The 15,022-nt window shown below is 45.4% G+C and overlaps 1 protein-coding gene across 1 annotated transcript; it reads right to left on the bottom strand.

Moving 5' to 3' along the window:
• Positions 1–646: 646 nt before the first annotated feature.
• On the bottom strand, positions 647–13,506 carry LOC143981675 (cystatin-A-like). Its single transcript, XM_077479679.1, has 3 exons — positions 13,350–13,506; positions 6,636–6,737; positions 647–1,046 (listed from the first exon to the last, which is right to left on the bottom strand). Exons 1-3 carry the CDS (start codon positions 13,452–13,454, stop codon positions 915–917), a joined length of 339 nt encoding a protein of 112 aa, XP_077335805.1. The 5' UTR covers positions 13,455–13,506; the 3' UTR covers positions 647–914.
• Between the last annotated feature and the right edge of the window lie 1,516 nt (positions 13,507–15,022).

The following is a 15,022-nucleotide window of genomic DNA, read 5'->3' as shown; positions in this document are numbered from 1 at the left end:
GTTGAGTCGAACTTCTGGCTCAGTTCGCCAAAGCAATCTGAGCCGGAAGTGGGAGCGGGTACCTGTCAAAACCAGATACCCGCTCTACCCCAAAAAGTGGCAAATGTGGCAGTGGAGGGTGCAAACAAGCAGAGCTTCCCTTTTTTTTTGGTGCAGATCCACTTTAATTCGATTATTAGTTAGTCGTTTTGGTTCACTTGTATTTTTACGTTTGTTTTTTTCCTGTTTGCTGGTGTTTGTATGTCTTTTGTTTAACTATCAATACATTTACCTTACAGTCTATAGCCTGGTCTTAGTTTTACAAGTGTAGTCATGCAGATCTGGCCATCCCTACTGCTGATTCTTGACAGTTAGGCTAAAACAAGCCTAAGCTGAGGATTGCTCTTTTTAGGTTTTCCCTAAGCCTTGTGGGTCGATTGCTTTAGCTTGGAAAAAAGGTTCCAGTAATCAATGGGAGAAGGGTTAACCACTAGGTCATGACTATTAGCCAATCCCTGGCGGTGTTGTTCCGAGGCATGGTCTGGGGAGATGATAAATGTTTGGAGAACGCTTTCTCCTTTGGGGCTTCACCCTGGGAGGAGGGCCTGTATAGAGAACTGCTGTCAGGACCTGGCCTCAGCATATAAAAAAAGGACAAAACAACCCATTAAATCAATACTTGCTTTAATTCAGGGACATTGTCTTTAAAGCTGAACTCTCATTAAAAACTGTTTTTTTTGGACATTTATACTCTAAAGCTAAATGACCAATGATGTGTGCCCCATGTTCGGCTCGTACTTTGATTCAACCCGCACAGTACTGTAAGCTCCGGCCATCCTGCGGGAGTTACAGTTCCATCTGGAGAAAGGTTAGTCCCTTGCTTTCCATCTTCAGGTAAAGTCTTCTATTCATTTCACAGAACAGAATGTATAGCTTCAGAAGATCTCTTCAATATCATCATCCATGGTCCTTTCCAGCTGGTAATTCTGCAAAGACGGTTCCCTTATTGATATAGGAATGGGTTTATAGACTGTGAGGTGAGCGTACACGTCGTCTCCATACAGGACCTGAAACCAAGAAAATAGTTCAATGAAACACAATATTTTTAATTGTTAATTCTACTGATGCTGTTTTTATAAACGAGTAAATTCAAAGAAAAGATGGCAAGCTCCCACTCTTTAATGTGTAGTTTTATCATACAGCACAATGCCACAGATGGCGCAAGTTTTGAGGGAGCGTGGAATTGGCATGCTGACTGCAGGAACGTGCACCAGAGCTGTTGCCCTTGAATTGAATGTTCATTTCTGTACCATAATGCCCCATACACACGATCGGAAATTCCGCCAGCAAAAGTCCGATGAGAGCTTTTGGTCAGAAATTGTGACCGTGTGTACGCTCCATCGGACTTTTCCTGGCAGAATTCCAGCCAGCAAAAGATTGAGAGCAGGTTCTCTTTTTTTTGATCGGAAAAAGTTCTGATCGGAAATTCCGACGCGCAAAATTCCTACGCATGCTCGGAAACAATTCGACGCATGCTTGGAAGCATTGAACTTAAATTTTCTCGGCTCGTCGTACAGTTGTACGTCACCGCGTTCTTAACGGTCAAAAGTTCAGAGAACTTGTGTGACCGTGTGTATGCAAGCTTGAGTGGAATTCCGTCAGAAAAACCATCCAAGATTTGGAAGACGTTTCCAAAGGCGTTTCAGAGAATTTGGCAGTACATCCAACCAGCCTCACAACTACAGACCACCATGTAACCACACCATCCCAGGACCTCTACATCCAGCATCTTCACCTCCAAGCTGGACAGGACCATGGGTGGTATGTATAATAATAGTGTGCGACTGTGATGAGACATTAGAGTCTAAGCTCCTCTGGTACAGAGACTGATGTGACCGATTCAGTGTTCTCGGTCTATGTATAATAGTGTGTGACTGTGGGGGGGGGGTGTTAATGTTAGAGTGTAAGCTCCTCCAAATTTTCTGAGATCAGAAAGAAACATACCGTACCTTTTAGCAAAAAGTTGATAGGTAGATTATGCATTTTTTAGACGTCTATACATTAGGCCAAAAGAGGGACAACAGACTATATTCTGTCCCACCTCTATGTATTTTTCCTGAGTTGTATTGCACTGCATCAGATTATTTGTTGCTCTATAATCTAACATCTAGTGTCCATTTTAGAACACTACAATTTGTTTATGTAGCACTAACCCCTGAAGGAGCTGCTGGTTTGATTGGACTTATCGTTACCTTCTTCTCCTCAATTTGTATCTAGGGGTTTCCCATGGTAGATACCCAGTAACTCTAGAGACTGACAACGTCTCTTTAACCACTTGCCGACCAGTGCACGACGATGTACGTCGACAGAATGGCATGGGCAGGCAAATGGGCGTACATGTACGTCCCTTTAAATTTGCCGCCCTGCCATCGGGAGCGCGCCGCTGGTGGCGCGCTCCCACGCTGGTCGGGACCCCCGTGAGTCCGGTCGCGGGACCCGATCGCCGTGGGCATCCCCGCGATCGTCTCACGGAGCGGCCGAATGGAGAAGTGCCATTGTAAACAACATTTCTCCATTCTGCCTAGCAACTAGTGACGCTGATCTCTGCTCCATGTGATTGGAGCAGAGATCAGTGTTCACTAAATGAAAGCCCAACCCCCCCACAGTTAGTAACACGCCCCTAGGAACACTTAACCCCTACACTGCCACCCACTGGTTAACCCCTTCACTGCCAGTGTCATTTACACAGGAATCACTGCATTTATATAGCAGTGATTACTGTATAAATGACAATGGTCCCAAAAATGTGTAAAAAATGTCCGATGGGTCCCCCACAATGTCGCAGTCACAATAAAAATCGCTGATCGCCGCCATTACTAGTAAAAATAAAATAAAAATGCTATAAAACTATCCCTATTTTGTAAACGCTATAACTTTTGCGCAAACCAATCAATAATCGCTTATTGCGATTTTTTTTACCAAAAATATGTAGAAGAATACATATCGGCCTAAACTGAGGGAAAAAAATGTTTTTTTTATATATTTTTGGGGGATATTTATTATACCAAAAAGTAAAAAATAATGCGTTTTTTTCAAAATTGTCGCTCTATTTTTGTTTATAGCGCAAAAAATAAAAACCGCAGGGGTGATCAAATACCACCAAAAGAAAGCTCTATTTGTGGGAAAAAAAAGGACTTCAATTTTGTTTGGGAGCCACGTCACACGACCGCGCAATTGTCACTTAAACGACGCAGTGCCAAATCGCAAAAAGTGGTCTGGTCTTTGACCAGCAAATTGGTCCGGTCTGAAAGTGGTTAAAATAGGATCAGAGGGTTAGGAAGAAAGTTCAGGTACACTTAGTGTCAAAGTCAATAATGAAGAACTTGCTTACTTTGACTAGATCCAGAGAATAGCCATTCACAACTGGATGATCACTCAGGTTGGACAGTCCCTCTCTCACAAGGCCTAGCAACCAACAAGGTGCTTCACTCAGAAACAAGTCTCTGCCACAGACGTTGTTGTAGAGCTTCAGGAAACAAACTTGCAGAACACTCGTCGGATACCTGGATCTTTCAGCCAGTTTGGCGATACCCACGAGATTGGATTCACTTTAGGTACTTCAGCCCCTCCAGGCTCTTGCTAAGAAGCCAACCCGTACGTGGCCTTCTTCTGAAGAGTCCTCCTCTGGATAGCTACAAAGTTATTGGGCCCCTCCAACTACCGGAGACGGCACCGGACCACCTCGGAATCCTTCTTTAGTTTCCTTGCCTCAGGCTAGCCAGCCCCGAGACAGCACGTTGGGTGGATCCGCACCCCAGGCCATAGCCTTCCTGGGGGCTGGTCAGGAGGACCAGGACCATGGTGTCAGAACATACTTCTGGATCGGAATCCCGAACCACGTGACAGCCGCATCTTAAGTACTCTCTCCCAGAAGCACAGCGAGAGCGCCACTCCCACTGGGCGGGGTTTTGAGAGAAAGTAACCTTAAAGCCCCCCCAACTAGACTGTGGTTCCATGCCTGCCAGAAGAGACAGTGCCCCTTGTGGCCAGGCTGAACATCTCATAGTCCAGTCAGACTGATGCTGAGGTCCAAATTTAGAACAATTGTACCCAAACCAAACTACAGTTCAGGTGTAGTATTAACCTTTAAAAACACAGCGCGTGCTCTTCAGGAGCTGGCGCTTCATTTATTATGCAGTTTGGTTTCTCCCCACTGTCTTTCCCTCCCGTTTAAGGTTAGTTAGCTCAGTCCTCGCTAGTGTTAGTTTACTGCAGAGACAGGGAATTAGGAAAGTTATTGTCGTCTTACACTTCACAAGACTGGGGGGGAAAAAAAAAAAAAAAAACACACACATCCTCTGCACTGCAATTAGCTAAAGTAAAATTGTGTTGGATGTAACGTCTAGGTCAGTGATGGCGATCCTTGGCACCCCAGATGTTTTGGAACTACATTTCCCATGATGCTCAACTACACTGCAGAGTGGCTGAGCATCATGGGAAATGTAGTTCCAAAACATCTGGAGTGCCAAGGTTCGCCATCACTGGTCTAGGTCTTATGGAAGAGTTCAGCTGCCTGTGGATATTGTGAAGTCACCAAGTGGCCATATTGTCCGAACAGGCTGGGTCCAAGGAGGTATGTCAACGCGTAGAGTGGATGACAGGAGGTCTTTGTTCCAAAAGGACAAATCTGGGCCAGCTGCCAGCTATGGTGAAGGCACTTCTTATAATAAATGCAATAAATACATAAATTAACCCAAAAAGAACTAATTGAATAGAATTATTGCATGCCTGAATAAGGGTCTGATATGGATTTTGGGTGGACCCCACGCTTTTTTTTTTTCCGTATGGGGGGGGGGGGGGGGGCTCCTCCTTCAAGATCCTCTGAAGTCAGACCAAAGTAGTGCAGGAAACTTTTTTCAAAGTCGGACCAGTTAAGACAGCTCTCATAGGGAACCATTGATTTATACATGTCATGCGACATGTGCTCCCAAAGTCGGAGTGTATGTCCCACCCAGGGAAGGACGTCGGGTGGCGGGGGCCCCTGGGCTTGAGTCACTTTCGGGCGGTACCTTCTATACATTACCGTATAATACGCACCCCAAGTTTAGGAGGGAAGTTTAAGGAAAAAAAAAAAAAAAAAAATTTATATTTAAATGCCCATAAATGTAGCCTTATCAGTGTCCATCTGCAGCCTTGCCCATCCATCTGCAGTCTTGTCATTGCAGTCTGTATCTCAGCGGTGTAACGATATATCCGGCGACCGATCGCAGTTTGTGACGGAAGTGACGCGCCGTCGCTGCCATCTTGGTACACCCCACACTTGTCCACAGTAAGGTTACACCAAGAAGGGGGAAGGCGGACATGTTGTTACACTCACCAGAGTTTTGCATTTTACACGCATCTATAACAGTAAAGTCAGTTTATATAGTGAAATACAGGACTTACAACTCTGTCTAACTACTTAGATCTTGAATTTTAAAAGCAATGGCAACCCTGCTCATCTCACAGGTTTGCCAATTTGACAGAAGTTTGCTGCTTTTAAAATTCAACATCCAAGTAGTCAGACGGAGTTATAAGTCCTGTATTTGCCTATATACTAACGTTAATGTTATAAATACGTCTAAAATGCAAAACTCCGGTGGGTGCAATAACATGTCCGCTTTCCCCCCCTTCTTGGTGTATCCTTACTGTGGACGAGTGTGGGGTGTAGCAAGATGGCGGCGATGGAACGTCACTTCCGTAGCAAACTGCGATGGGTTGCCGAATATGTCATTACAATGGCTCTCGGGTCCTCTCGCTGTCCCAAGCGGATCCAAGAGTAGCCGAGTGTAATCAGCACGGCTCAGTCACGCCCAGTCCCTGTGTTATTTCCATCATAGGGAGGGACTGGGCGTGACTGAGCCGAGCCGAGCACACACAAGTATGTATCTTGGCGGGGCCCCCTATTGGGCAGGGCCCATGGGCTTGAGCCCAGTCAAGCCCAATGGCAAGTCTGGCCCTGGTTGCACCAGTGTGAACCCGGCCTCAGACTACAAACAAGTACAAGCCAGACCCATTGGCGCCACCCAAACACTTTAGCAGGCACAAGAAAAAGAACCACTGCTCCAGGTGTATGAGACAAGACTAATTGGAATATCTCATGGAGTGCCAGCCCCGGCCCACCTCCGTGGGAGTTCTGGATGTGCAGCCGATTGCCTTTTATTGTTCACAAAGATAACACCAAAGACACCAAACTGGTCACGTAGACTCATTTCACCCATACATCTTGTGCTTAATCATTAATGATAATCATCAATGATTAAGCACAAGATGTATGGGTGAAATGAGTCTACGTGACCACAGTTTAGTGTTATCTTTGTGAACAATAGAAGGCAATTGGGAGTCCTGGATGTGCAGCCATTTCTTTCTTCTTTTCCACACTTTAGCAGGCGCTTGAATGGTCTTGGCTAGCTCCAGAAAGGAACTGGGCATACGCAGTTCCCGAGCATCACATCCATATTTTTTACTGACAAACTTTTCCTGTCATTAACTGGCAGGAGAGAAAAAAAAAGGACCAGATTTTTTTTATTTTTTTTTACTGTCTGCCAGTAAAAATACTGATAGCTGGCAACACTGGTACATACTGTAACAATGACCTTCCATAAGACCGCCTTTACCTTGATAAAGTAAAACTTGCCGGCAACATTCTGAACTCTGTAGGAGACGGCCACGAAAGTGGAGGCGCTCACACCAGCCTGCTTCAAAAACTCTCCTTTCACCTGAAAACACGAAACAAAAATGCATCAGTGCCCATCCAGATTTATATAGCTGCACCCTCACAGTACCAGCGGTGAAACAGTCATGGCTGCAAAAGGGTCAGACTGACTGGTCTGCCACAACGTCACTGCCACTTGTATGCAATGCAGCTCACAGCAACTTCAAGAGGTCTAAAAAATAAAAAAAATAACAAATTTAATTTAAATCGGAAAGATTTGACAAGCATTTGCCCATCCTTGAGAAATATTACTTAACCACTTCATTACTGGGCACTTTCACCCCCTTCCTGCCCAGGCCAATTTACAGCTTTCAGTGCTATCACACTTTGAATGGCAAACGCGCGGTCATGCAATGACATACATACATACATACAGCACTAACCCCCGAAGGAGCGGCTGGTTTTAATGGGCTTACCGTTACCTTCTTTCGCTCGCTCTTCGTGTCTAGGGGGTTCCCATGGTAGATGGCCCGGAAACTTTAGAGACTGACAACAGATTTGCTTAAAGGGATTTTTATTTGCAAAAACTTACTTAACAAACAGTCTCTCAGTATAGGATCAGAGGGTTAGGTGAAAAGTCCAGGTACTCAAAGCCCTTGTACACACGGTCGGATATTCCGATAGACAATGTCCGATAGGACCGTGTTGTCGGATAATCCGACCGTGTGTGGGTTCCATCGGACTGTTTCCGCTGGACCAAATTTTCCAGCCGGGCTATAAAATTTTCCGACAACATGATCCGATCGGACTTTGTCCGATTGTGTGTAGAGAATTCCGATCGGACAAAAGTGCCACGCATGCTCAGATCAAATTCCTAGACCAAAGCTATTGGCTACTAGCCTGAACGTAGTCCCATCGTGATGAAATTACGTCATCACGTTCTGAACGTTCGGATTTTCCGACAACTTTGTCCGACCGTGTGTATGCAACAGTTTCGGACAAAATCCGTCGGACAAAAAATTCACAGCTGGATGTTCACTCTAGTTGGATAGTCCCTCTCTCACAAGGCCTAGCAGCCAACAGGGTGTTTGAGCCAAGAACAAGTCTCTGCCACAGACTTTGTTGTAGAACATGAACAAGGAAACCAAAAAACTTGTAGAGATTGGATTCACTTACGTCCCCCCCTCGTTCCCCGCTCCACTCGCGGTGCCGTCATTCGTACTGTGGGCACCCGGCTGTGGCTTCACAGCTGGGCACCCACTGTGCATGCGCGAGCAGCGCAGGGCGCCGTAATACGCCGCGCAGTCACCTGGGACACGCGACAGGTCCCAGCTGACTATGCGGCGTGAGGGGAAGTGATGTCACCAGCCCGGGCAAGGAAGAAGGCAGACTACGAGGGACCCCCTAGCAACAGATATTTAGAGGTGAGTAAACTTTTTTTTTATTTTTTGGTGGCAACACCACTTTAAGTACCCTCTCCCAGAAAGCACAGAAAGTGACACTCCCACTAGGCAGGCTCTGACAGAAAGTAACTTTAAAGCACCCAACCAGACTGTTTCCATGCCTGCCAGAAGAGACAGGCCCCCCTATGGCCAGGCTGAGCACCCTATAGTCCAGTCAGACTGATGCCGAGGTCAAAATTTAGAATAATTATACCCAAACCAAACTAAATTCCAAAAACATAGCGCGTGCTCGTCAGGAGCTGGCTCTACATATAATATATTATAAATTAAAAGTAAATAAAAGTTCCTCCACCCCAAACTCACTGAGCCACACTATATTGCCAAAAGTATTGGGCCACCCCTCCAAATCATTTAGTGGAGAGTGGGGGGGGGGGGGGGGGGATTATGGTGTGGGGTTGTTTTTCAGGGGTTGGGCTTGGCCCCTTAGTTCCAGTGAAGGGAACTCTTAGGACATCAGCATACCAAGACATTCTGGACAATTTTACGCTTCCAACTTTGTGGAAACAGTTTGGGGATGGCCCCTTCCTGTTCCAACATGACTGCGCACCAGTGCACAAAGTAAGGTCCATAAAGACCTGGATGAGTGAGTTTGGGGTGGGGGAACTTGACTGGCCTGCACAGAGCCCTGACCTCAACCTGATAGAACACCTTTGGGGTGAATTAGAGTGGAGACTGCGAGCCAGGCTTTCTCGCCCATCATCAGTGCCTGACCTCACAAATGCACTTCTGGAAGAATGGTCAAACATTCCCATAGACACACTCCTAAACCTTGTGGACGGCCTTCCCAGAAGAGTTGAAGCTGTTATGCCCCGTACACACGATTGGATTTTCCGACAACAAATGTTGGATTTGACCTTGTTGGCTAAAATTCCGGCCCTGTGTATGCTCCATCAGACATTTGTTGTCGGACTTTCCACCAACAAATTTTGGCTAGCAGGTTCTCAAATTTTCGGCCAACAAAACTTTGTTGTCGGAATTTCCGTTCACGTGTCAAGTCCGATGCACAAAAGTTCATGCATGCTCGGAATCAAGCAGAAGGAGCCGCACTGGCTATTGAACTTCCTTTTTCTCGGCTCGTCATACGACTTGTACGTCACCGCATTCCCACGTTCGTAATTGTCGGCCAACATTTGTGTGAGCGCAAGACAAGTTGGAGCCAACAACCTACGAACAAAATTCCATGGTTTTGTTGTTGGAAAGTCCGATTGTGTGTAACGGGACATTATAGCTGCAAAGGTCGGGCCAACTCAATATTGACCACTACGGACTAAGGACTGGGATGCCATTAAAGTTCATGTGCATATGTGTGTCCCAATACCTTTGGCAATATAGTGTGTGTAACAATTCCAGTAAGCAAGGTTCCAGCATTGCTGGGTCAAGTCCAGTAAGTTCCCATGTGTGGGCATGATATACAGTTGGCATTGAGACTTGTGGCTCAGACAGATGTTGTACTCAATGCCATTCTCAGTGTACAAAGTAGCAAAGAAAACATGCACAAAATATCCTGCAATTATTCAAACTGTATTCCAATACGGAATCAAACAACAACAGAAACACAACAACAAACAACAGAAACACAACAACAAACAACAGAAACACAACAACAAACAACAGAAACACAACAACAAACAACAGAAACACAACAAACAACTGCCTTTGCATTGTCGCCATGAAAAATAGAGCTACTCAGGCGATGATACATGCCAAGATTGAGGCAACACTTTAGGACTCAGTGAGACGTTACACTAAAATTTGCCAATCTTGGGTCAATACATTTTTATCTCCTGATTTTTTATGCCTCCATCATGGAGCCATGACCTATGTTTTTTGGTTGTTGCTCGTGGGATCAAATCCTTGGAACCACTCCTTTTCTCTCAACTCTTCTCCTACCATCGTTATATCCTCCCTTTGTTAGAACTCTGCTGCACACTTATCCTTGCCATTCCCCCGGGCTGTGGCTGGGGTGGGCCATTCGACTGTGGACCTTCAAGCCACTCTCATCCTTAAAATGTATAATATGTTGCCAAATGCCATCATCTATTGGATCTTCCCTGTTAGTCTATCGATCAACCCCTTGCCTTGGGTTAATGTTTGACCCAACCTGTCAACAGTGTTTGTTTTTTGCATTTTCTCCCTGCGTAGTCAATCTTTACTTACGATAGATTTTAGTTTACATGTGATAACCTTTGTGTTGCCTAAAAATATTTGAATGTGAAAACGTAAAGAAAGTGGTGCCTGCAAGTGGGCAGTCTTAAGGCCCGTACACACGATCGGACTTTTTGACAACAAACATGCAAGTTAGCCGTTTTGGAGCAACATCCGACTGTGTGTACGCTCCATCGGACAAACTTTTTCGGTTTTCATCGGACTTTTGTTGGCTGTGCGAACGGACAAACTTTTTGACAACATAAGTCCGATGGAGCAAAGTCCGATCGTGTGTACGCAAAACCATCGGACTTTTGTACAAGGTACAAACACGCATGCTCAGAACCAATGCAAAAGAGCAGACTACAATACAGAAGTTGACCAAAGGTGGCGCTGGAGTAATTGAACGTCCTCTTTTGAAGTGTCATCAGTACGTTGAAACGTCACTACGTTCGTGTTTGTTGCCTAAAAAGTCCTGCCGTGTGTATGCAATACAAACTTGGGGACTACGCCCTTTGTACAAAAGTCCACGGGAAAGTTTGTACAAAGTCCGATCGTGTGTATGAGGCTTTAGATTGACTGCATTTTCATTCAAGACCCATAAAGATGCAGGACAATTTTTAAATATAACTAAAGGCATAGAGTGAAGAGGGATTAGAACACCGGTCAGGTTTTTATTGCCGGCTGTGCCCCCGTCAGGGAGATTTCGACCCCCCCCCTCTCTATTTGTTCTGTTTACCATTGAAAGTAAGAGAATATATATATATATATATCACAGATTTTGTGTTGTCCCCAGAATAATAATGGAGGGAGAATATTCCAATGGGGACACTAGTTCTGGTGAACTGGGGAGTCCCCAAGAGATTCATTTGCAGGAATTCCCTCCCACTTCCTGTTTGGCTATGGGACAGGAAGGGAAATGTCCTGAATGAGATAAAGATGGCAGAAAATAAACCTTTCAGGGGTTATAACCCTCCCTTGCTCTATCCAAAAAGGAAAAAAAAAAAAAAAAAGTTTTGCCTATAGTTTTACTTTAATGTACACCAACATGACGCTGAGCAGAGAAGATTAGCTGCTTGCAAATGACAGCTGAGTGGTGCAACTCTCATTCTGGGACAACGTCATTAGACGGCATCCCAGAACGGCCGCTCTCGGGCTAGGACACGACACGACCCCGATCTCTGTAAAGAGCCTCGTCCGAGGCTCTTTAACCATGTGATCGGCTATGTCCAATCACATGTAAACACGGAGATGCCAGTAATCGTCTCTCCTCGCCTGACAGAGTGAGAGGGGAGGAGAGCCGATCAGCGGCATATCCTCACAGGGTTCATCTAGGGATGTAATGAGGGAACTGATCGTCAGTGCCTGGATTACAATAAATAAATACAGGGTCAAAAAACAGTGCCCACCAATGCCAGCATACAGTGCCCACCAGTGACAACAATCAGTGCTACCCATCACTGATGTCAAACAATGACCAGTGTCACCCATCAGTGCTACCCATCACTGATGTCGATCAATGACCAGTGTCACCCATCAGTGCTACCCATCACTGATGTCGATCAATGACCAGTGTCACCCATCAGTGCTACCCATCACTGATGTCGATCAATGACCAGTGTCACCCATCAGTGCTACCCATCACTGATGTCGATCAATGACCAGTGTCACCCATCAGTGCTACCCATCACTGATGTCGATCAATGACCAGTGTCACCCATCAGTGCTACCCATCACTGATGTCGATCAATGACCAGTGTCACCCATCAGTGCTACCCATCACTGATGTCGATCAATGACCAGTGTCACCCATCAGTGCTACCCATCACTGATGTCGATCAATGACCAGTGTCACCCATCAGTGCTACCCATCACTGATGTCGATCAATGACCAGTGTCACCCATCAGTGCTACCCATCACTGATGTCGATCAATGACCAGTGTCACCCATCAGTGCTACCCATCACTGATGTCGATCAATGACCAGTGTCACCCATCAGTGCTACCCATCACTGATGTCGATCAATGACCAGTGTCACCCATCAGTGCTTCCCATCACTGATGTCGATCAATGACCAGTGTCACCCATCAGTGCTACCAATCACTGATGTCGATCAATGACCAGTGTCACCCATCAGTGCTACCCATCACTGATGTCGATCAATGACCAGTGTCACCCATCAGTGCTACCCATCACTGATGTCGTTCAATGACCAGTGTCACCCATCAGTGCTACCCATCACTGATGTCGTTCAATGACCAGTGTCACCCATCAGTGCTACCCATCACTGATGTCGATCAATGACCATCAGTGTCACCCATCAGTGCCCATCTGTACCACCTGTCAGTGGTGGTACAGTGTTCACTGGTGGGCACCTGTCAGTGCCCACCAGTTCAGCTCATCAATGCCGCCTCATCAGCGCACATCAGTGAAGGCAAAAAAAATAAAAAATTACTTACAAAAATTTACTGACAGAAAAAAAATAAAAAACACACCCCACACAGCGCTCTATTTGTGTGAAGAAAATGATAAAAATTTGTTTGGGCACAGTGTTGCATGACCACGCAATTGTCATTCAAAGTGCGACAGCACTGAAAGCTGAAAAGGGCCAGGGCAGGAAGGGGGTGTAAGTGCCCCAGTAGGCAAGCAGTTAATGGATGAGAAAACGAATGGCTATAAGGGGCAAGCCAAGGACTGCACTGGTGGGGAGGAGAGGGTTTAGCTAGATATGAAGTGGCTCAAGTAGAGTTACCACCTCATCCATTTAAACCCAAACCCATATGAATTACACGGGTTCTGAGGAACATTTTAATGCAGAGAAGACCCCAAGTGAGTTTAATTATCACCTTAATTAGCCACAGAACCTGTGTAATTCATATGTGTTCAGGTTTAAAGGGATGAGGTGGCAACTGTAGGCTCAAGTCCAACACACACATAGGTTGGACTTGTGTCTTTTTTTCTCAACCTCACCTATGTAAGTCAGAAATTAGAAACCCTCAGGGCACCTCTATAGTGGAACATCTTTATATAAAAAAAAAACAAAAGACCGGGTCGGCCAACTGCTTACCTTGTCACACAGAGCTTGCACTTCATCATCACCCGGCTTGATATCGCACAGTCCCGAGTCCACCGATGAACAACAAGAACAATCACTACTCTCATCATCACTCATTCCCCGGCTCTTATCTCCAGATCCACACACCAGGTTGTTACATGGGATCTCATATCTGAGGGCTGTACCATTCTACAGAGAAGGCAGGGGTGTCTAACAATGATTACACCCTGCAGCTGATTGTCAGGAAAAAAAAAACACTTTTAGGCCTCATGCACACGGACGTTTTTACAGCCGCTTTTTTGAGCTTTTTTTTGCAGCTTAAAAAGGCCTGTCCATGTTAGTCTATGGCTTCATGCCCACCTAGGCGTTTTTGAGCTGCAAATGGCATAGGCGTTTTTAAGCTTTAAAAAAATCCAGGACCAGTGCGTTCCGTGGCGTGGAGCTAGAGCTGTAAAAACGCGAATCGCGGGAAAACGCGCAAAAACGCGCAACATATTTTCTTTGTTTTCTGAGTCCTATAGCCAAGAGATGTGTTTCTTAAAAAAAGCTACTTAACGCTAACACTAAAAAACGCGCAAAAACGCCAATGCAAAACGCGGTAAAAATCACGTTTTTAACGACGATTTTTCCAGGCGTCGGAGCTAGCTTTGCAGCCAGTTTTTTAAAACGTCCGTGTGCATGAGCACTTACTAACAACTCCAGTTACTTTAATTAACCACTTTCAGACCGGACCATTTTGCTGGCTTAAGACCAGAGCACTTTTTGCGATTCGGCACCGCGTTGCTTTAACTGACAATTGCGCGGTCATGCCGAACCAAATTGATGTCCGTTTTTCCCCACAAATAGAGCTTTCTTTTGGTGGTATTTGATCACCTCTGGGGTTTTTATTTTTTGCTCTATAAACAAAAAAAGAGTGACAATTTTGAAAAAAACGCATTATTTTTTACTTTTTGCTACAATAAATATCCCCCCAAAAATATATAAAAAAAACATTTTTTTTCCTCAGTTTAGGCCGATAGGTATTCTTCTACATATTTTTGGTAAAAAAAATCGCAATAAGCGATTATTGATTGGTTGGCACAAAAGTTATAGCATTTACAAAATAGGGGATAGTTTTATGGCATTTTTATTAATATTATTTTTTTTTACTAGTAATGGCTACGATCAGCGATTTTTATTGTGACTGCGACATTATGGCGGACACATCGGACATTTTTGACACATTTTTGGGACCATTCTCATTTAGACAGCAATCAATGCTATACAAATGCACTGATTCCTGTGTAAATGACACTGGCAGTAAAGGGGTTAACCAGTAGGGGGCAGTGTAGGGGTTAAGTGTGTCCTAGGGGCATGTTTCTAAATGTGGGGGGGCGTGGCTGTGTTATACAGATCACTGATCTCTGCTCCAATCACAGGGAGCAGAGATCAGTGTCACTTGTTGCTAGGCAGAACAGGGAGATGCTGTTTACATCGGCATCTCCCCGTTCTTCCTCCCCATGAGACGATCGATGGTATCCCTACAGCGATCGAGTCCACGGGACCTGCGGTCGGACTCACGGGGGTCCCGACCAGCGCGCACATGATGGCACGGCGGCAAATTCAAAGGGACGTACCTGTACACCCATTTGCCCAGCGGTGCCCTTCTGCCGACGTACATTGTCGTGCGTCAGTCGGGAAGCAGT

Source organism: Lithobates pipiens, unplaced genomic scaffold (assembly GCF_037356315.1).
Source record: "Lithobates pipiens isolate NorthernLeopardFrog02 unplaced genomic scaffold, aLitPip1_a1.2 Scaffold_16, whole genome shotgun sequence".
NCBI classification, from domain to species: domain Eukaryota; kingdom Metazoa; phylum Chordata; class Amphibia; order Anura; family Ranidae; genus Lithobates; species Lithobates pipiens.
This window is presented reverse-complemented; position numbering and strand designations above follow the sequence as displayed.

What these genes read in the sequence shown, in the direction of transcription:
- LOC143981675 (XM_077479679.1), bottom strand. Translation starts at nt 13,454, where the DNA reads ATGAGTGATGATGAGAGTAGTGATTGTTCTTGTTGTTCATCGGTGGAC. An exon ending in TGCAAGCTCTGTGTGACAAG is followed by an intron (nt 6,738 to 13,349) that starts GTAAGCAGTTGG and finishes TCGTGTTTTCAG; the next exon opens with GTGAAAGGAGAGTTTTTGAA. An exon ending in GCAAGTTTTACTTTATCAAG is followed by an intron (nt 1,047 to 6,635) that starts GTAAAGGCGGTC and finishes TCTTGGTTTCAG; the next exon opens with GTCCTGTATGGAGACGACGT.